The sequence below is a fragment of the Myotis yumanensis genome, unplaced genomic scaffold (genome assembly GCF_028538775.1).
Source record: "Myotis yumanensis isolate MYYU_CA2020_CCGP unplaced genomic scaffold, mMyoYum1.0.hap1 SCAF_2, whole genome shotgun sequence".
Lineage (NCBI taxonomy): Eukaryota > Metazoa > Chordata > Mammalia > Chiroptera > Vespertilionidae > Myotis > Myotis yumanensis.
In genome coordinates, this window is record NW_027223753.1 from 55,044,538 (window position 1) to 55,065,596 (window position 21,059).

Consider the following 21,059-nt stretch of genomic DNA (forward strand, 5'->3'; position numbering starts at 1 on the left):
TAAACTATTTTGCGAAGTAGCTCCTGGACCCTGAATGACCACTCAATGACATAAGAAGCCCCGGATGAACCGGATGGATGTTATCTGATCCATCAATCCTAAAGTTGGCCACGCCCAGCGGCACGACAGTATTGGGGAGCTGAAGTGATATATTCATTCAATGCTTGTGAAGGTCATAAAGGCAGAAGGCAATTTCATTCACAGATTGCTCACAATAATAGTGTATTGACTCCTGGGGCACTGCTTCAGCACATACCTATGGTGCATGGAAGGTTGCTATGAATAGTTGACTGGGAAGGAATAAAATTAAACCAGATTTATAGGTGTCTAGGGAAGATCTGTTGGCACAGCTCTGGGGACATTTTTCTAGTTACCTACTTTTACTGGGAGAAGAAATGACCTGCCTATGATCTATTCATAGACAGAGGCCAATTGTTTGACCAAAATATCATAGACTGGAAAATAAAAATATTAGACAATGAATGGCAAGGGAGTTTGATAAATAACTAGAAGGACCAACCTCAAAATGAATTCAGAATATGAAAATATTCATGTCTACATGCCTGCTTAGTAAAGATCCTTCTGTAGAGGTATCCTTTACTAATCAGATGGAAAAGTACTTGTTCAATGATTTTGCGTAAAGGTAATCATGACAACAGGGTCGAAGGCTATGATTGAGTTTTTTTAACATGAACATTTACTCACAAAAGCTGACCTGGCCCCTACCATTGCTTATGTGACACACGGTCAGCAGTAGAGGGTCACACTGAACCCAATCACCCCGAAACAGCCAGCCTATGGAACTGTAGGATCCCATATGAAAATCTGATTAACGCACTCCTTAGGAAGCAATGCCTTTCAAGGTGGGGTTACTATTTTCCAGAATACAACAGGGTCATAGCAGGACACACATGTTGTACTCACAGCAAGACGGGTAGAGTTTTGGGAAACAAAGAAGAGTTGGTACAGAGGCTAGCAACAGTAGGGTGCCATTTTCAGGCTCAGGGAGGAAGGAGTTATCTGTGTCCAGAGAGAAGCCAAATAGAAAGAGCTGACTGACTGAGGGGTTGGAGCCTTAGGTAGGAAGACATCCCAGCAAGAGAGCCAGAGGAACAAATTCCACAAACTCATTCTCCTGCCCGCCAACCTATTGTCGGCACTTCTCACCAACCAAACCAAACAGAAGCCACAGGACAAGAGGACCTGTTGGTGTAATCCTTATAAATTCTATGCCAGTTTGTCAGGGGACAGAGCAGGGTAAAGAGATGGGTAGAGTGAGATGGGGGGAAGGTAATGAAAAATACCAGCCTCTTCAAGGGTAGCACGTTAGATATATTCAGCGAGACATACAGGGCTTTATTAAAAGCACACAAACAAACAAACAAAAAATAACAAGAGATAATAAGGTTTTCAGATTCTCTTTTGTCAGAATTTACTACCAGAGGGGACAGCAAAAAAAAAAGGGCAGAAAGATGTGCATTCCAAATTTTGGAGTCTGTGAAAGAGTAGGAGGCAAAAGATGGGACAAAGCATTTTTTAAACAAATTTATAAAAACCACATGTAGAATTAAAAAGAAATGGACAATCAGATAAACCAAGAAACTAAATGAGGCTTTTTACATCTTTGTTGTTTTATTAGCAGGCTGACTCCATGCTGATTACTTTGATATACTTCTTTTTTCAGCTATTCTAATTAGATATTAGTATATTACTATTAACAACCTGCTCAAGGTTTTTATTCACATTATAAGATAAGGGTTTTTTTTTAGAAGTTAAGAAGTAATTGTAAATAATAAGGACAGAAATGTATTCATCCTTTTCTTCATTCATTCTACAAATATTGTTTGAGTGCCTACTATATGTCAGGATCTTGCTAGATGCTGGGTATATAAAGGTCTTTGCTCTCCCAGAGCCTACAGTCTTTTAGGGGAAATTAATTTTAATGAATTAATTGCACAAACAAATGTGAAATTACAATTCTGACTAGCACTATAAGGAGCAATACATGGTACAAAAATTCTTAGAGGCAAATGACCAAGTGAAGGTCAGGGATGATGTCCCTGAAGAAGTAATGCAGGAAAATGAATGGAGGCTCAAAGAAACTTCCATGAGAAGGACACATGGACAGAGGCTTTGTGAGGGGTGGGGGTGATGGGTGCTGGGGACAGATAGGAAACCAGTATGGTGCATACACAGGCTGGTGCACAGAGAGGCAGTACCTTAGGTTATTTTCTATAATGACCTACAGGAAGATTGTTTTAGCATAATGTTGTTGTAGGTGCCAACCCTGCAATCCACCAAAAAGGTTTTGTTCAGGTAGGTCCTTTTCCTATTCAAATTATCCTTGAAAACCTCAAGGTCATCACACACCCAGTGTCACTCATCTCAGTGTTTATTTGCTTAATTGTATGGTAGCTCCAGAAGTGGCAACACCCCCTTGCTTGAAGGAAGAGCTCTCATCATTCCAAAAAAAATGGATGTAATTTCTTATATCTGAAAATGTTATACTTAATATTCATTAGTAATATCTGCTATAATAACATATCTTTTTCAAAAGATCCATGAAATCCTTTGAGACCTTCATAGCCAGAAAAAGCCCAGAGGAGATACTATCTGACATAATTTCATTTACTCTATATATAAGCACTACTAACTGAGGAAAAACCAAACCTCTACTAGTAGTTGTGGATTATCATAAAGAATGTGTTTCTCTCTTTAGTGGGTACATAATAGAAGCTAATTTTGCAAGCAATCACTGAATGTAAACAATGACACATATAAACTGCAGCTATCAGATTGTTATTTTTGCCTGCAAAAGAACACCTGCTTTTGCCCTGGCTGGTGTGGCTCAGTTGGTTGGGCATCCTCCCATGCACCAAAAGGTTGGCGGTTCGATTCCCAGTCAGGTCACATACCAGGCTTACGGGCTCAATCCCAGTAGGGGGCATGCGGAAGGCAGCTGATTCATGTTATGCTCTCACTTTGATGCTTCTCTCTCCCTTCCTCTTGAAAAACAAAAAAGGAAGAAAGAAAACCTGCTTTTCACTTATTCCACTAGTGCTGTTTTCTGACACATGCTGTTTTAAGCCAACTCTGTGAAGTTGGGGATGGGGGAGTGAAAGGAGGAAGAAAAAAAGCATTAGCACGTGATATGCTGTGGCTGACCAGAACCACAGCATGTCATGGGGTTCTGGTCAGTCCCCTCCCTCTCAGTGACCTTCATTATTTAAAGAATCGCCGTGTATCTTCTTTAGTAAATACAAGGCAGGGTTGCATGGTGGTATGAGCACAGCCTCTAGAATGAAACTGCCTGGTTATTGGTGAATAAACCAAGTGACAAAGTTACACAGCAGTCAGTACCAGTCAGGACTGATCATCTTATCCGCTTAACTTCCTAAGTTTTAAGAATAACTTTAAAAGACCACTTTAAGTGAAGAGGATATGTGTGTGTGGGAGAGAGAGAGGAGAGAGAGAGAGAGAGAGAGAGAGAGAGAGAGAGAGAGAGAGAGAGAGAAAGAGAGAAGAGAGCAGATAAATTATTTTTAAAACACTCCCGTTTGGGTAATTCATCGCAGATAAGAAAAGATTGGTGAGAGATGGGTAAAAACTTCATTCAGGCAAATTGTCCTTTCACTCATACTAAGGAAACGTGTGTTACTCAAGTGCCAGGGGCAAGTATAATTTATCTGGAATCATCTTTCATTTTCAAACATTTGCAAAGCATGTTCCTGTTGTGCTCTGAGGTTGAGTCAGAAGTGGCAGCAGTTAAAGAGCCCTCTGTCGAGGAGAAAATGGGAGTAGGCCAAATGCTTGCACTGACACTTAAAAATTAACTGCAAATCTGTTTGGGGCAGCTAAAGCATTCCCAAACCACTTGTTCGTCCGGGAATGTTGGCTTTCAAATCATTATTTTGTATCCCTTAAAGGTACATTTTAACTGTTTTAATATGTGAGGAACAGGCCCGCCAAATTGTGCTTATGGCTTTTTAACACAAGCAATTTACAAATGCAATGAAGCAGATAATAGGACACATGATACCGAATTTGGAAATCTGTGCTGATGACACTGATGCTGTGGGAGCATTTTTGGAAGCAACCCTGTATCCGGTTGCCTGGATAAGAAATGTTGTTTATCATTTCACGGGTGGCCTCTTCCACCCAATGGTGAGTTTGGGGTCGTGTCCTTGAGCACAAATCAGTCACTCTCATGCTAGCAATATTCCACTTGAAATCATCTGGAATTCATGTATTCAGCAAAATACAACAGTAAAAATCTCACTCAACACAAAAAAATATGTTCAAAAAACAGTCAAAACGAAGTGCTTGCTTTTTAAAATGAAGACTTCTAAACCAAAAAGAAGTGTAAGTATGTATTTTAATTTGAAAACAATTATATACTTGTAAAGAAAGCAAAAAGCCATTAACACTAGTTCTCATTACCTATAAATATAATGATTTTTGCATGAATTTTTCATTATATTTATTGTTCCAAAAAAAGTAATTATGCCTGGGAGCTCAGTGGAGCCAGGCTCAAGGTCTATATCTCATCACCTCACCTAAGTCAGGTCTAGGTGTAGATGAGGCTCCTACGGGTTGGTTCCTCTCCTAAAGATGATTGATCTATTTAGATAGATCACTGAACCCATTGGGCACACTTCCTATTCCCATATCGCCATTGGCAACAGTGTGCCAAATATTTCACCAGTATATAATAAGGTTCCGTTCCCTTCTGTTTCCAGTTGTTTTCCTCACTTTCCTTTAAACTCTCACGACAGTCTCCTCACAATCCATTTGGCTTCTGAACCTGGTTTCAAAACCATACCCATGTTTTAGGTCTTATTACGCAGGTACTAAATGTTGTTCTGCTTATCTATTCTTGCTGCACCCATCACACCCAATCAACAATTTTATTTTGCTCATGATTTGGGGAGTCGTACATTTGGGGCAGCCTCCGCTGGGCCCCTGGGGTCTCTCCTGCAGTCAGATGTTGACTGGGGATTCAATCATCCGAAGGCCCTACGGGGCTGATGGCAATTATCCCTTGGAGCTCAGTGAGCCTGCTGACCAAGACCCCTACAGGTGGCTTCTCCATGTGGCTTGGGCTGCTCTTGGCATGATGACAGAGTTCTAATCTAGTTTGCATTAATTTACTTTTTTTGTTAACTTCCTATTGTCTCAATTAAGAGCAATAATTATTCCTAGGAAAAATTAAAAACAAAACAAACTTTAGACCCTAACTCCAAGTGCTTTCTCATTAAATGCAACAAGGAAATAACTCATTCAATTGGAAATCCATTTGAAAAGAAAAAAAAAAACTATTGACTGTTAAAATTGTGCTATTATTGCATATATAATGTTAGCACAAGGATAGCAAGGAACAATTTGCATAAGAAATATTCCTATTCTTTTTTTCTAGTTAGCAAATAATTGAATAGCAACCGTCAGTGAAGTAGGACAAAAGAGGGCTATTATCATAAATGTTAGTTTGATCTTTCAAGGAGATTTGATTACCTTCTACTCACACTCCACTTCCCCACTTGAATAGAGGTTCTGCTTTTCATCAGTCAAATGTCAAGTGCCTTTGTTGCATGCTAGCTGGCCATATTCCACATAAGGGCAAAATCAGTTTTTCCGCAGAATTTGTGAGAAACACAGCTCTCCAATTGCAAAACATGGATGAAAGACAGGCCTAAAAAAGGTCCTGATTCGACAAAATGGCTAAAGATGCCAAACTATATACTATCAGTGACACGGTCTTAGCATCATCTTTCCTCAGGAAAAGGTACATGTTCCTTTATGTGAAAAAATTCTTCATATTCCTGGTAACTCTACCAATTGTTTTCCTTCATTCTTCTTTCAGCCCAATATTAGATATAACCAAAGAGTTAAATTTATCTTAGAAACAAACTAGTAAAGCTATTATAGTTCAGGTAAAGATAGCATATATATTTAGTAAATTTGGTGAGCCATTCATTTTGATCAGTGGCCTCAGGATTAATTTGGGAGAATCACTAAATTAATCCAGTTTTGCATGAGGAACATTTATCCTCTAATTTCATGTGGATTAAGGCATTTGCAAACTGATATGGAGTTCTTAAAGAAAAAGGCGAATTTCTTATCACGCTCCAGGGGGAATAATGGTAGCACTCCCAGTGCTTCCCTCTCCTGTCTCCACAGGACAGGGAGTGGCAGTGGCTTTCCCAGCCCCAGGTAAGGACGAAAGGAATTTCTCTGTGGATTATAACAGAGTGTCTCTGAGACATGGAGGAGAGCCATAAGGCCTCCTAATAAAAAGATTCTGGGCACAGTATAAGATCCTTATGAAGTTCCTGTATGCATTCAAATTATAATAACCCAAATTATGGGTTGCTATTTAGAAATAATAGAGTAAATTACATTTTAAAGCAGTTTATTAAAATTCAGAACCACACAGTAGGAAACGAACTTCTGTCTAGTACTGTTATGTAGCATTATTGGTGTAGTTGAATATTATTTCATTTACTTCTCACAATAGCCCTACAAAGTAGATGGTGTTTTTATATTTTACAGATAAGAAAACTGAGGTTAAGACACTAGCTCAGTTCTACCAAATAAATGGAGGAAACCCTACATCTGCTTGACTTCAAATCTACTCTTATGCAATGAATTTCAATTCTATGACAAAAAGTAAAAACAAAATAAATTACACAAACAAGATGTGTCCCAAAGTTAGAGAAGCTAACATTCCTTTAGTTGTAGAATAAGAAAATTAATTTTATTATAACATTTAATTTATGGATGATGCATTGTGCTACAACTACATTGATGTTTAGACTTTAAAATGGTTAAAGAAATACCAAAGAAATCTTCTAAAGGCTTAGAGTATATTAGTTTTGTGATTTATGCTCCTTTAGTCTTCTTTTTCTCCTTATATTCCTGCCTTACTTTTGAATTCTCCAAATCTAAGTAGTTTTTGCATGGTATTACCGAGATGATCTTCTGGAAATTACTTTCAATTGCTTTTCTCAAAAATGTCTCTTATTGGAAGATAAAACTGAAAAGCAGGAAAGAGTATTTTCCATTGTTCCCTAGGCAGGCCAAGCCTTCTTTCTGCTAATACATTCCACATTAAATCCAGGCACTAGTTATTGACACTAGAATATGATTATACTATTATATGTATACTGTTATCTGACTTTTATAGCTCCCATCCTATTAATAATATGTTAAAGTTTCCTAGATCAACATATAAAGGACTGAGAGTCTCTGGGAGAAAATGTGATAAATTCACAGGCAATTACAAAACCTTTTTTACAGAAAATATTCATACCAGTCCCTTTGGTAGTGTTTTAAAAATCCAAATAAAGAAACTGTATTTTTCGTCTTTATTTTCACTTCCGTAGAAAAATTTTTAACCTAATAATAAACAATAGGATATCTCTTTCTGGTAGGCAAGGATAATAAAACTTCTTACATGTTATGCATTATCAGATAAAATATTTTTTTTCTTTTTTATTCCCCTACATGGCATTTAGATTTCATCATATCACAAAATAACCCTCTTTGAAAGAAGACTGAAATTACATTAAATATCTTTATCAATTTCTTTTTACATTTCAAACTCCCCTTTTTATTACTATTATCATAATACACAGTCTTCTCTCCATATCCACAGGGATTGCTTGCTGGACCCCTATGCTTTACCAAAATTCATTGATGTTCAAGTGCCATATATAAAATGGGGTAATATTTGCATATAACCTATGCATATTCTCTTATATTTTGGAAATCCTTAAAAAATGCCCCTTCTTTTTAATTTTCTTATAAAAAAGTTTATATAGTACCTAAACTATCTAGGCCCTAGTTCTTCTTAGTAAATAGCAACATGAACATAATTAGCTGCTTAATAGAATTTCAAAAGTAAAAATGATTAAAAAGAAACCATAAGCTTTTCCTTCCTTCTTTGTAATTGTACTGGAGGCCCAGTGCACAAAATTTGTGCACTGGTAGGGCCCCTAGCGGCTGCCACTACTGGCTGGAGCCTCCCTCCCTTCCCCCAGCCGGCCCCGCCCCCTGGTCAATCTCCTGGACAATTCCTGGTTGAGGGGACAATTTGCATACTAGGCTTTTATTATATAGGATTTACTTAACTAATTTGAGTTTTCCTTGTAATAAACTACTTTGTGTTTATTTTTCATTACATCTGCTACCCAGTGAGTCCTGGTGAAAAGTCAACAATCAATAATAAGATGCTTCGGCTTATGTAATACCCTTTGTAATACTTTAAGCGAAAAATAAAAAAAATAAAAAAAATAAAAAAAAAGAAATAAATATATCTTCATAGCAACAAACTTGAAAATTTGTTGATTATACTCACTCCTTGGAAAGGCACAGTTCAGTTCCAGAGTACTACTCCAACACCATACTAGATTGCTTCAACTTTGGTGAGTATTTGGGCAGGTCCAGATGGCTTACCTGGTGGGATTATCAGACCCCTATTCTTGAGGTATCTGAGACCAGTCACCATGTCTCTCATAGCTGTGCTGTTGGATCTCTCATTGTCCAAATTAAACAAAGGGGACGTGACTATAGATTCCATGATGGTCTACCACAAAATTTCCTGCCTCTACTTTGTAAGAGTACTCTAAACTCATAAAGTCCAGAGTTGTAAGAAATAAACACACACATTTCCAAGTGAATCACTGTATATAATAGAAAGAGAACCCACTCCTATTTGTACCCTGTAGTACTAAGATCCATAATTTTTAAATTGATGTTATAAAACCATGTACTAGTCATGCTTTAAGATGTATGTGCATTTTCAATATGGTTCCTAATCCCTACATGCCCTACGTGGTATTTTGGAATTGACACCTCTACTGCACCCTCAATTTACTTGACCTCTATACCCTCACATTTGTCATTGAATGTGAGAGGCATGCCTATTTGAGGCTTTGCTCTGCAGCTGATATATTGCATCAGGCAAGACAAACAAAAGAAAAAAATAAACAAATGAAACTACATCAAGCTAAAAAATTTTTTCACAGCAAAGGAAACCATCAAAAAAATGAAAAGACAACCAATGAATGGGAAAACATATTCACCAACGATACATCTGATAAGAGTTTATTATCCAAAATTTATAAAGAACTTATAAAACTCAATGCCAGAAAAACAACAAACAATCCAATTAAAAAACGGACAAAGGACCTGAATAGACACTTTTCCAAAGAAGAGATAGGTGGCCAATAGACATATGAAAAGATGCTAGTGTCACTAATCATTACAGAGATGCAAATTAAAACTACAGTGAGCTATGACCTCATACCTGCCAGAATGGCTACCATCAATAAATCAATAAACAAGTGCTGGTGAGGATGTGGAATAAAGGGAACCCTCATGCACTGTTGGTGGGAATGCAGACTGGTGAAGCCACTGTGGAAAACAGCATGGAGTTACTTCAACAAATTAAAAATAGAATTGCCTTATGACCCAGCAATTTCACTTCTGGGAATATATCTGACAAAACCCAAAACACTATTTCAAAAGAATGTATGTATCCCTATGTTCATTGTAGCATTATTTACAATAGCCAAGCTATGGAAGCAACCCAAGTGTCCATTAGTAGATGAGTGGATAAAAAAAATCTGTAGTATATTTACACAATGGGATACTACTGGGCCATAAAAAAAAGGAAATCGTATCCTTTGTGACAGCATAGATGGACCTGGAGAGTTCTATGCTAAGAGAAATAAGCCAATCAGAGAAAGACATATGATTTCACTTATATATGGAATCTAATGGACAAAATAAACTATCAAACAAAATAGAAATAGACTCATAGATAGAAAACAGACTGACAGCTGTCAGAGGGGATGGGGATTGGGCACTGAGTGAAAAAGACATAGGAATTAAGCAAAAAACAAACCTAAAACCAAACTCATAGGCACAGACAAAAATATGGTGATTACCAGAGGGAAAAGGGTGTGGCAGAGGTAGAAGAGGTGGCAGTATGGGGGATAAATGGTGATGGAAGGAGACGATTTGGGGTGGAGAACATACTTAGAGTATACATATGATGTATTATAAAATTGTACACCTGAAACTTATATAATTTCATTAGCCAATGTTATCCCAATAAATCAATAAAAAGTTAAAAAACAAACATACAAAGCAGTCATGGGGATGTAAAGTGCAATGTAAAAAATATAGTCAATGGTATTGTAATAAGTATGTATGGTACCACATGGCTACTAGACTTATTGGGGGATCACTTTGTTAATTATATAATTGTCTTGTACACCTGAAAGTAATATAAAATAATATTAAGTGTTAACTGTAATTGAAAAATAAAAAGATATGTCAACCAAGAAGAAAGTTTAAAAAAAAAAATAATAAGATGCTTCGGGAAGAAATTGATTAATGTTAAAAGTGTGACACTGACTTAGTTATTCCATTAACAAATGTTTAATATATTTTATACCTGTATTTACTCACCTATAAGTCCTAAAATAATGTAGCCAGTAATGAACAGTATGAAGACCATGCAGCACAGAACATCTGTACAACCCCTAAAGACAAAAAAAATTAGAATTAAAAGGGGTCCAAGATGACTTCTTATTTACTGTACAAAATATAATGATATGCCATTTGATATCCAATAATTCTAAAAGGTGGATCACATGTGTTTCTGCAATTAAAGACTACAGCAGCAAGAAAGGGGTCATAATTCCATGATGAAAGAAACTCTCCCAGAATTCTTAGTATTTATTCTTTCTTGGTTTTTATTTGTAAAATGTTTTTAGGGATGAGAGTACACCAACACTGAGTAATAATATTTTTATTTGAAATTGTAATTTACACTATTTAATTTTATGATTTTCATCTTCATGCCTCCCCAACACATGGTATATATATATATATATATATATATATATATATATATATATCCAACTATTTCCATTCCTCCCTTTCTTTATTTTCTTTCTATAGACATATTTTAAAGGTAATATTAATTAAATAAAGGACTAGCTACATAAACTTTCTAAGGGAAGTAGAGTTGTAACTTTCTAATGATCAAAACTATAGTTTTCCCAGCTATCCTATAGGCTAGATATCATCAAATTAGGTTTAGAGAAAATGTGGCTCAGAGATGCAGTGATTTGCTAGGGATCACAAGTCAAGCCAACTTCCAGCAGGGATAGTCAAGGTTTTCAACTAAAGTATTTCCTATTCCCAATATTATAGCTTGTTCAACTTCTGAGTGGTCTGGAAGGTAAAAACTATATCTTGAAAGTGAGAAATAATACAACCATTCTCTATTTGAAACAATGAAAAATCTATTAGCAAAGAAAAAAATCAACCTATTTGACAGGATTAAAAGTTGCCCATGAGAATTTTCATAACGAAAACTTAATCTTCAGGGCAAATGGATATGCTCTAATCATTTAGCACAGGCAGGTGGAAGTTACACAGGTGGTAGCAGTAATAATAATGAATAATAATTGTGCAGTAACATATACAGTAATACCTTACATTGATAAAGCCCTGTATACATTTACTGCTTTCATTGTAAATTTTCTAAAAATACCATCAGGTTGTTTGTGGGAGTAACGTGAGTTGACTTACCTAAGGTCCATGAGAGAGAGGTATCTACAGAGGCAGGCAAATATCTGGGTCTCTAATGCCAAAACTTTTTAATTCAGTCTTTATGTTAATATTATTACAGTTTTCTTTAAAGATTCAAATTAGACATATCTAAAACTCCACACACATCCCTCCTACCTCGCAATACAGAAAGTTACCCATGACACAAACTATCATTTGTTTAAATCCAACCCAAGGATTTTAAAATTCACTTGGATTTTAAAATTATAAGAATAATAATAAAAAGAAGAAAACAGAGTTCTGATTTTCTTTAGTTAACAACTGGTAAAAGTAAAAATCTGTTATTTTCATAAGCCAAGATTTGGAAGCAGCCCAAGTAGAGGAGTGAATAAAAAAACTGTGGAATACTACTACACAATAGAATACACTATTATACAATAGAACACTACTCTGCCATTAAAAAAAGAAATCTTACCCTTTGGTACAGCGTGGATGGATCTGGAGAGCATTGGGCGAAGTGGAATAAGCCAATCAGGGAAAGACAAGTACCATATTATTTCACTCATATGTGGAATCTAATGAACAAAATGAACTAACAAGCAAAATAGAGATAGACCCATAGATAGACAGCAGGCTGACAGCTGCTGGGAGGATCTAGAATGAGGGGTTGGTGGAGGGACAAAGGAAAAGAGAAAAATATCATGGACACAGATAACACAGGGATGGTAAGGGGAAGGGAGGTGGTGGGAGGTGGAAGAGGATATGTGGGGGATAAATGGTGATGGACGGAGACTTGACTTGAGGTGGTGAACACACAATACAGTGTACCAACGATGTGTTGTAGACTTGTGCACCTGAAACTTGTATAATTTTGTTAAGCAGTGTCACCCCAATAATTCAATAAAAAGGAAAAGGAAGCAAACATCTGCATGGGGACGAGAAGAGTATCTCTCACTGTTCAAATGCGTTCTGACACATCCTACTCAAGATCAGGTTCTCATTCTGTCAGAGCAGTTGTTAAATAGCACGACACTTAATAAGAAATGCCTGCAGGTGAGGGACTAAAGGAGAGGAAACTGGAACACTTCAGTGCTTTAATTAGAAGTCTTCAAGTTGTCAAAGCCCTTGTGTGTAATCATAACTACCAGGAAGAGGGAGAAAGGGAGGAGATCAGAAGCACCAGCCAGGATATATAGCTATATGTTGATATCTGTATATTTACATAATACGTAATATATACTGTAATGCATACTTATAATGACCTAGTGTTACATAGTAGTATAATGTTATATATGTGTAATGTTATGAATTAAGCACAGGGAGAAATAAACATATATACTAGGGAGGTAAATAAAAGAAACTGCCAACTTCAAAAGATAGAACACAAGGAAAGCAGCAAAGCTCTGATGAAAAGTAAAACCCATACTCCCCAGCTACTGGCACTGAGGAATGGGCATCAGTTGAAGTAATGGCTCCATACGCAGTTTTACACTACATTTCTATTTCGTTTTGGTACCAAGGATGCACTACAGCACCAGGGACTGGTGCCCATACACTCGTTCCTCCCAGCAGTCTCTCACAACGGTGGAACAACATCTCTCAATAATTCACACCTTGAGGTGTTTGAGATTCTATTCTGGGACCAGGGAGGATAATATATTCAAGTCTGCTTTTCTCTTCTGGTACAATGCTTTAGAAAAATAGCAGACCATACCCCAAGGCCAGACTGGTTTATTTTATTTTATTTAAGCACAGAAAAATGTTGAACAGAGTGAAATTATAAATTAAAAAATTCAAGAGTCTCAAAAAGCAGGCAAGTTTTTCTAGATAGACTACTGTATTTTTTAATTTGTTTCTCTTATGATTTGATTCCCTTTGTTATTTTTAAAATTTCCTTTTAAAAATAGGTGTGTGTTTTCAGATAACGACAATTACCTGCCATTTTCTCTATTAATTCATCTGTTCCTCCCCCTTTCTACAGACATATTCCTTCCAGAAAAAAAATGCTACTTAGAAAACTAAATTTGAACAAAATATAAAATATAGCTTAGGCACATTTGTGAGTCAGGGACATAGCAGAAGCTTAATTCAAGTTTTAAAAATTTGCAGCATCTTATCACTGTTCCTTTCTTTTGATTTCAGGGCATCTGTAACAACCCTATATGTTCTGCAAGAAATGAGTTTCTTTTTAAAAAGCAAGGATTTAATTTGGTTAAATTTTTACGTCTCTCAAGACAGCTATTGAGGCAATTTGAGTGATACCAGCACCTGGTTGAAATCTTTCTGAATCATATTCTGGCTAGAGGCTTGTCATTGCTGTGCCATTTCCTTGGGTAGATTCATTTTTACTTTCATAGCAAGCACTGAGAACCATTGTTCCAAACTAAAAATGGGTTGCATCCCACTGGGTCCCAGAAAGGATAACTTGTAGAGAAATATGCCCCTAAGCCTCTTCCCCTCCCTCCCTCCGAATCAAAGTCCAATTTTTTTTTTTTAAAAAAAGCTACTCACACTCAAATTTATCAGGAAACTATTAAAACTTTATTCAGATTGAGCTACCCTGACATCAAAGTATTTTCAAAGTTAAACTACAGAAGTACCATTACTACCTTATATTTATTTTTCCAAACTACAATAAGAATAGGACCCCAATTATATATGCTCTAGAGGCACGGTGCACGAATTTGTGCACCGGTGGGGCCCAGCTGGCCTGCCCCCAATCGGGGTGGGGCCGGCCGGAGGGAGATATTAGCGTCAAAAATCTTTGCAGGGTGGGTGTATACACATTTTCTGTTGGCTTTTGGATGAGTTGAAGCTTCAAAGGCGCATTAGAGTCAGCTTCCGTTTCTAAGCCTCTCCCTAGACAGGTAATGCCGTTTAGTTCCCTGCTGACAAACCCTCTAAAGAGAGGCCGTGGTATGATGTGCTGCCCTCTTTGGTAGGAAGCAGTGGAGAGAGAATGCAGGAAGATGGTGATTGTGTTGGGCACCTCTCCTGGACACCTGACTGATGGTCCAGACCATGAGCAGTTTTCCTCCTGATCACTCATCATTCAGGTTCCTGGTCTATGAAGGCTGGGGAGCATTTACTTACTTAGAATCACTGAAGGTCACACTTCAGTGATTGGGGTGGGGGAGTGGGCGGTCAGGAATGGGGCTGGCAGGGGGAAGGGCCATGGGCAGTTGACCAGCCAGCCCCACCCCCGATTGGGCCTATTGGCTGCCTTAGTGTACATTATAGCCACCAGTCGTTCTGGTTGTTCTGGTTGTTCCACTGTTCAGTTGCTTGGCTTTTATATAGAGAGATTTGCACACCTTCCTTCCCCACCTCATTCTAACCCACAAATATAGAATGCCTATAGTCACCAACATAAAATCTTGGGAGCTTCCTTTGACTTTCCCTTTTTATTAGGTTCTCTTTCATATTCAATTGACAAGTACTCTTGGCTCCTTCTCTCTGCTGTGTCTTCCTTTCTATTCTTACGGCATGGGCTCAGTCCAGATCCTCTTATCTTCTCTTCAAACTACTGCCATGGTCTCTGAATTGGGCTCTATCATGGAGTCTCTGCCTAAAACATAGCATTCTGCATGTCACAGATAGCACTGATTTATGATGACATCACTTCATTGTTTAAAAATTGCTGTGCCTCTCTACCACCTATTGAAAAATTTCCAAATGTCTTAGCTTTATGTTTAAGAACCTACACATTCAATCCTATGGCAAGTGCCAGACGATCTTCCTAGCTTCATCTCCCTCTATTCTTCTCAATGTACTTCGACCTACTTGGACTTTTTATTCATTGAGTACACCATGAACTCTCCCTTGGCCACACTCAGGGTTCTCTACTCATGGCCCCTTTAGACTCTTCCTCTGGAATAACCATATGTCTCAGTTTCTATGGAACAGCCAGGGTTTACAGTTTGTCCTGATGTAACCATTAACAATGAGCCCTTTGACTCTTAAAAGTGCCCCAGTGTGGATCTTCACCCTATCTACTAAAATCCCATTCTCCATATGGTAAGATTCCCTCAATTTTTAGGGCTGATTGATGTTCCATGGTATGTATATGCCACATTTTTAACACATTCATCAATGGACATTTAGGCTGTTTCCATTTTGGCTACTACGAATAATGCTTCAAAAGGTGGGAGTGCAGACATCTGTTTGAGATCTTGATTTCAATTATTTTGCATGTGACAACAAGGATAAACCTGGAGGACACTGTGCTAAGGGAAATAAGCCAATCATAGCAGGACAAATACTGCATGATTCTGCTTCAGCGAGATATCTAAAATAGTCAAGCTCATAGAAATAGAAAGTGGAACGGAAGAGGAGCAAATGGGAGCTACTAGTCAATGTGTATAAGTTTCAATTATACAAGCCAGACCAGTAAGTTCTAGATATCTGCAATACAACATTGTGTCTATACTTAACAATACTGTATTGAGTGCTTAAAATTTTGTTAAGAGGGTAGGTCTCATGTTAAGTATTTCTTACCACAATAAAAAAAATACACACAGCATGCAAAATATAATAATCCGTTCAATGTTATATGTCACATGGGTTTAAAATTTTGCTATGAATAAGCTTAATGTGGATATCAAATAAGTGAATGTAAATGTAAGACAAATTTTAAAATAAAAAAATTATGATTCCATCCTTCAAACCAATTCAAATGATACCTCCCTCATGAAGTTTCCAACTAAAAGAGATCTCTCCCATCTATGCAGACTTACAGGAATTGTATTTGTACATATTTAAGGCAATTATCTTCGATCTATTATAACCTGGACCAGTGGATGGCACACTATAGCCCATGGGCCAAATCTGGCCTGCTGCCTGATTTTGAACAGCTTGAGAGCTAAAAGTGAATTTTACATTTTAAGAAAATAAAAGAAGAATATTTTTTGAATTATACAAAATTCAAATTTCAGTGTCCATAAATAAGAATTTTTGGAAAAAAGCCACACTCATTCATCTATATATTGTGTGTGGCCACTTTTGTGCTACAACAGCTGTTTTGAGCAGTTGCAATACAAACCATATGGCCACAAAGCCTAAAATGTTTACTACCTGGGCCTTTGTAGAAAAAGTTTGCTGACCTCTAACCTAGACCACATAGTCCTCTATGGCAGCATTCAGCACAGATCCTTAGATGCTGCAGACAAAAGCAATCTATGTCCCATGAATGATTAGGAAGACACACCTCCAACTGATAGGCTAATGCATCATAAACAGACTCTGCTAAAATTCAGTGCTGTGTTTTAAATTTCAGATTTTGCGGGGAGAAGGACCCTATATGATGAAAGTTTTGTCTAGGAATTCAATTTTTTGGTGAAGCTTAAGCATGCCATCTGGACGTTACTGTCTCTAGTGAAATCACAAACGAGAAAGAGGAAGGGAGGAAGGGAGGAAGGGAGGAAGGGAGGAAGGGAGGAAGGAAGGAAGGAAGGAAGGAAGGAAGGAAGGAAGGAAGGAAGGAAGGAAGGAAGGGAGGGAGGAAAGGAAGGAAGAAAGGGAAGATAGGAAGAAAGAAAGAAAGAAAGAAAGAAAGAAAGAAAGAAAGAAAGAAAGAAAGAAAGAAAGAAAGAAAGAAAGAAAGAAAGAAAGAAAGAACGGAGGGAGGGAGGGAGGGAGGGAGGGAGGGAGGCATTAGACTCCATTCAGAGATAATGAGAGAGTTTTATCTGTGAAGTGCATGTTTCAGTTCCACATTAGTTCTTATTCTCTAATAACTGTCGTTCTGTGTCCTTTTCAGGGACACCTCTTTGCCTTAATTCAGAAACTGATCCATTTACTACCAGCTTTCTTTCTTTTGGCAGATGAAATTCCAATGATATCAACCATCCTGAAAGATCATTAATATCGAGCATTAGAGCGAGAATGGAAGTCATTATTCTCTGACAGATCATCCATTCTTGCCTAATAGTCAGATTAGATACTGTCCACTGCTAGTGATTCCAGTCGAATGATGCCCTCTCATTCTAAGGTTCTTGGTGTCACCTGGGTCCATCTGTCCACAATACAGCTGCATGTATAATCCACAGTCTAGAAACTTTTCTCCTTTGTGGTTCTGCTGGCACCTGCATGATTCCATTTAGTCACTAATTACCTCTCAGATTCTTTTGGCAAAAGTCTGTTCCAGCACCCAGGCCGGCATGGTTCAGTGGTTGAGCATTGATCTATGAACCAGGAGGTCACAGCTGGATTCCTGGTCAGGGCACATGCCCAGGTTTTGGGCTCAATCCCCAGTGTGGGACGTGTAGGAGGCAGCCAATCAATGATTCTCTCTCATCATTGATGTGTCTATCCCTCTCTCCCTCTCCCTTCCTCCGGAGGCAGCCAATCAATGATTCTCTCATCATTGATATTTCTATCTCTCTCCCCCTCACTCTTCCTCTCCAAAATCGATTTTAAAATATTTTTTAAAAACTCAGTTCCAGCCAATAGAATGGCTGCTTCACTTCCCAGAGGCTTTGTTAGAGGACAATGCACTATGGGGCCATCTTCCAATCTTCACCAAAACACACTTGGCAAACTACAGAGTGTGCCTTGAGTTGGACAAATCATCTGAGTTGATGCTAATTAGTCAGCAGACTCCAAACATTTTGGGCTATTTGAGGGTAAATTTCTATATAAGTTAAAATGCTCTAGTACTATTCTTCCACTCTTCACTGTGAGTGAAAATCTGGCGATTTTGTGAGAGGAGCATTCTCTGAGAGCTTGCATTAGAAGGGTTAACTGTTTCCTTTGCTGTTGATTCCAGCTTCTCTTCCTCTTCTCAGACACATTGTCTAAAAGTTCTCTATTGTTATGTTCCCACAGGTTTAGATTATGCCATGTACCACTTTTGTGTCTGTGAGAGCTGAGGTTTTAGAAGTAAGCAAGTTGCACTGGCCATTTCTACAAGTTTAATAAGAGGCTAAAGATTATCTTGAAGAATTTCAGTTACCAGAATCAGAAATTTAATAGGAAAGAGCAAATGAGGGTTTTATTACATGACCTTGTATTTCCCAGTGTTCAATCTTAATGCAAGTTTTTCAAGTCTCTTAAAAAAAATTTAAGGATGACTTCAAGGTTATATCTACTTTAGAAGATAATTCTGGTATCCAATCATTGAGAAAGAAGTTTAGTTCTGTTCAATTATTAATTCTTAGCATATTTTAAACTGTTGCTGAAAAATAAAATATACCAAGTTACTCCATACCCTAGAAAATTATGGTATATTGATAATGTTATTCAAATTGACTAGATCATATGCAATGATATTTGAATATTGTATCTGCTTTATTAAGTGTTTCTAAATAATGGGATTTTATAAGCTTCTCTATCCTCTTTGGCTTATCCTTTCTTCTATCCTGTTTCCATTTGGGTTTCTATTGCTGTGAGAAAGTAGTGGTTGTGATTTATATTTGTATTTGTAAAGGGGAAAGAAAGCTTTTTTTTTTTTTTTTTTTTTTTTTTTAAGACAGAGACATTTATGTGATGCCCATATAAATGTCTCTTTTGCTTAAAATGGGAACAGGTCAAACAAAGCTGGTCTTACTATGTTATTCAACATCTTTGTAAAACTTGTATAAAATTCAAGAATCTGTCAGTGGGTGGAAACTACTCTGCATATTGCTAGTGAAGTGAGAGCTGAATCATAGTTATTATCCAAATTACATCTGGCATCATGGACCACAGGAGAGGTGCTAGGACAGTCAGCTTAGAACAGCATTGGGACATCAGTCCAAAGTTATTAACTATATCAACTTAGAATGCTCTATGATCTTCTTGGAATAAATTAGAATTCCTTCTACATAAAAACACAGAGTTGCCCTAGCTAGTTTGGCTCAGTGGATAGAGCGTCTGCCTGTGGACTGAAGGGTCCCAGATTTGATTCCGGTCAAGGGCATGTACCTTGGTTGCGGGCACGTCCCCAGTGGGGGGTATGCAGGAGGCAGCTGATCGATGTTTCTCTCTCATTGATGTTTCTAACTCTCTCTATCCCTCTCCCTTCTTCTCTGTAAAAAATCAATAAAATATATTTTTTTAAAAAACAAAAACACAGAGTAGAGCCCAATGGGTGAGGCTCAGTGGTTGAGCGTACCAGGAGGTCATGGTTCCATTCCTGGTCAGGGCACATGCCTGGGTTGTGGGGCTCAATACCTGGTGGGGTGTGCCAGAGGCAGCCAATCAATGATTCTCTCTCATCATTGATCTTTCTCTCTCTCTCTCTCTCTCTCTCCCTCTCCCTTCCTCTCTGAAATCAATAAAAATATATATTTTTAAAAAAGAGTAGGCAACAGTGTGGTGATTGTGGTGGGTGGAGAGGGGTGGGTGGAGGTGGGAGAGAATAGAGGGGGATATATGGTGATGGAAAAAATAAAAGTTATCTATTCATTAAAAAGGAAAAAATATTTGATGAAATTCTAAAAAATGTTATGCCTGGGATAGCTATTAAGATTTAGCTATTAAAAATACTCATGTCTCCTAATAATCATGTAATAAAGAGTTAATGTCTTTAGTAATCAAAGGCATGCATAATAAAATGAGAAAATGACAATTTGTCATCCAAAGTTGTAATAATACAAAACATTGCCTACTTATGATAGGAGACTTAGAAAGCCACATGTCCTGTGATGTAGTAAAATTTTCTAATAATTTATACCATGGAAATATATATAGATGTAGCAAGAATTTAATTGTAAGAATTTAAAACATTGTACTGTTTATAATAACAAGAGTTGTAAACAACTTTTATGATAATTATATAAAAACATCTTCATGATATAGTAAGTAAAAATAGGTTATTGAACATATTGAATATGATCATGTGTTCATATATGTATGTAAATGGTTAACAAGCTAAAAAATATACAAAAAATATTACTGATCATTATTTCTGGGTGGTATGATTTTACATGATTGTTTTCCTTCTTTTGCTTTTTCTGTTTTTTCTAAACTTCCATAATGGTCACAGATTGCATTTATAATAAGAACAAAAATCTAAGACAGACTGCATTTGACAATTACAAATAGATTGCTGTGTTATCTCATTATAATAATTTCTTTCTGATACCCTAAAATTATGTTAAAAAGAATTTATATTCAGAGAATCGAAGATGGCGGCATAGGTAAACACCGGAGACCGCTGCCGCAAACAACCACTTCAAAAATACAACTAAAAGACGGAACGGACATCAACCAGAACCACAGGAAGGCTGGCTGAGGAGAGACTCTTCAACTAGAAGGAAAAACAACAGCATTCCGAGGCTCAGAGGAGGCGCAGTGTGGAAAATTTAAAGGTGCGGAGGTGCGCACACAAAGCGGGCTGGTGGCTGAGGGCGCGGTTGTCGTTTTCAATCAGGAGGGAGTCTCAGACTCTGGGCTACAGATCCGGGCGAGTCTCTAGGGACCCAGACTCAAACGGGAGAAGCGGGACTGTCTGGCTATGGTCCCTCCGAGGTTTGCAGCGGTTGCTGGGACAG

The 21,059-nt window shown here is 37.5% G+C and overlaps 1 protein-coding gene across 2 annotated transcripts in view; it reads right to left on the minus strand.

Annotated features, from left to right (window-relative positions):
- The window catches only part of SLC44A5 (solute carrier family 44 member 5), a 363,213-nt gene that overhangs the window by 76,929 nt on the left and 265,225 nt on the right, over window positions 1-21,059 (minus strand). For both annotated transcript variants that reach the window (XM_070403383.1, XM_070403382.1), the window contains exon 5: window positions 10,477-10,550. In XM_070403383.1, the coding sequence (XP_070259484.1) occupies window positions 10,477-10,525 (49 nt within the window). In that variant the 5' untranslated portion in view covers window positions 10,526-10,550. The remainder of the gene's footprint in view (window positions 1-10,476; window positions 10,551-21,059) is intronic.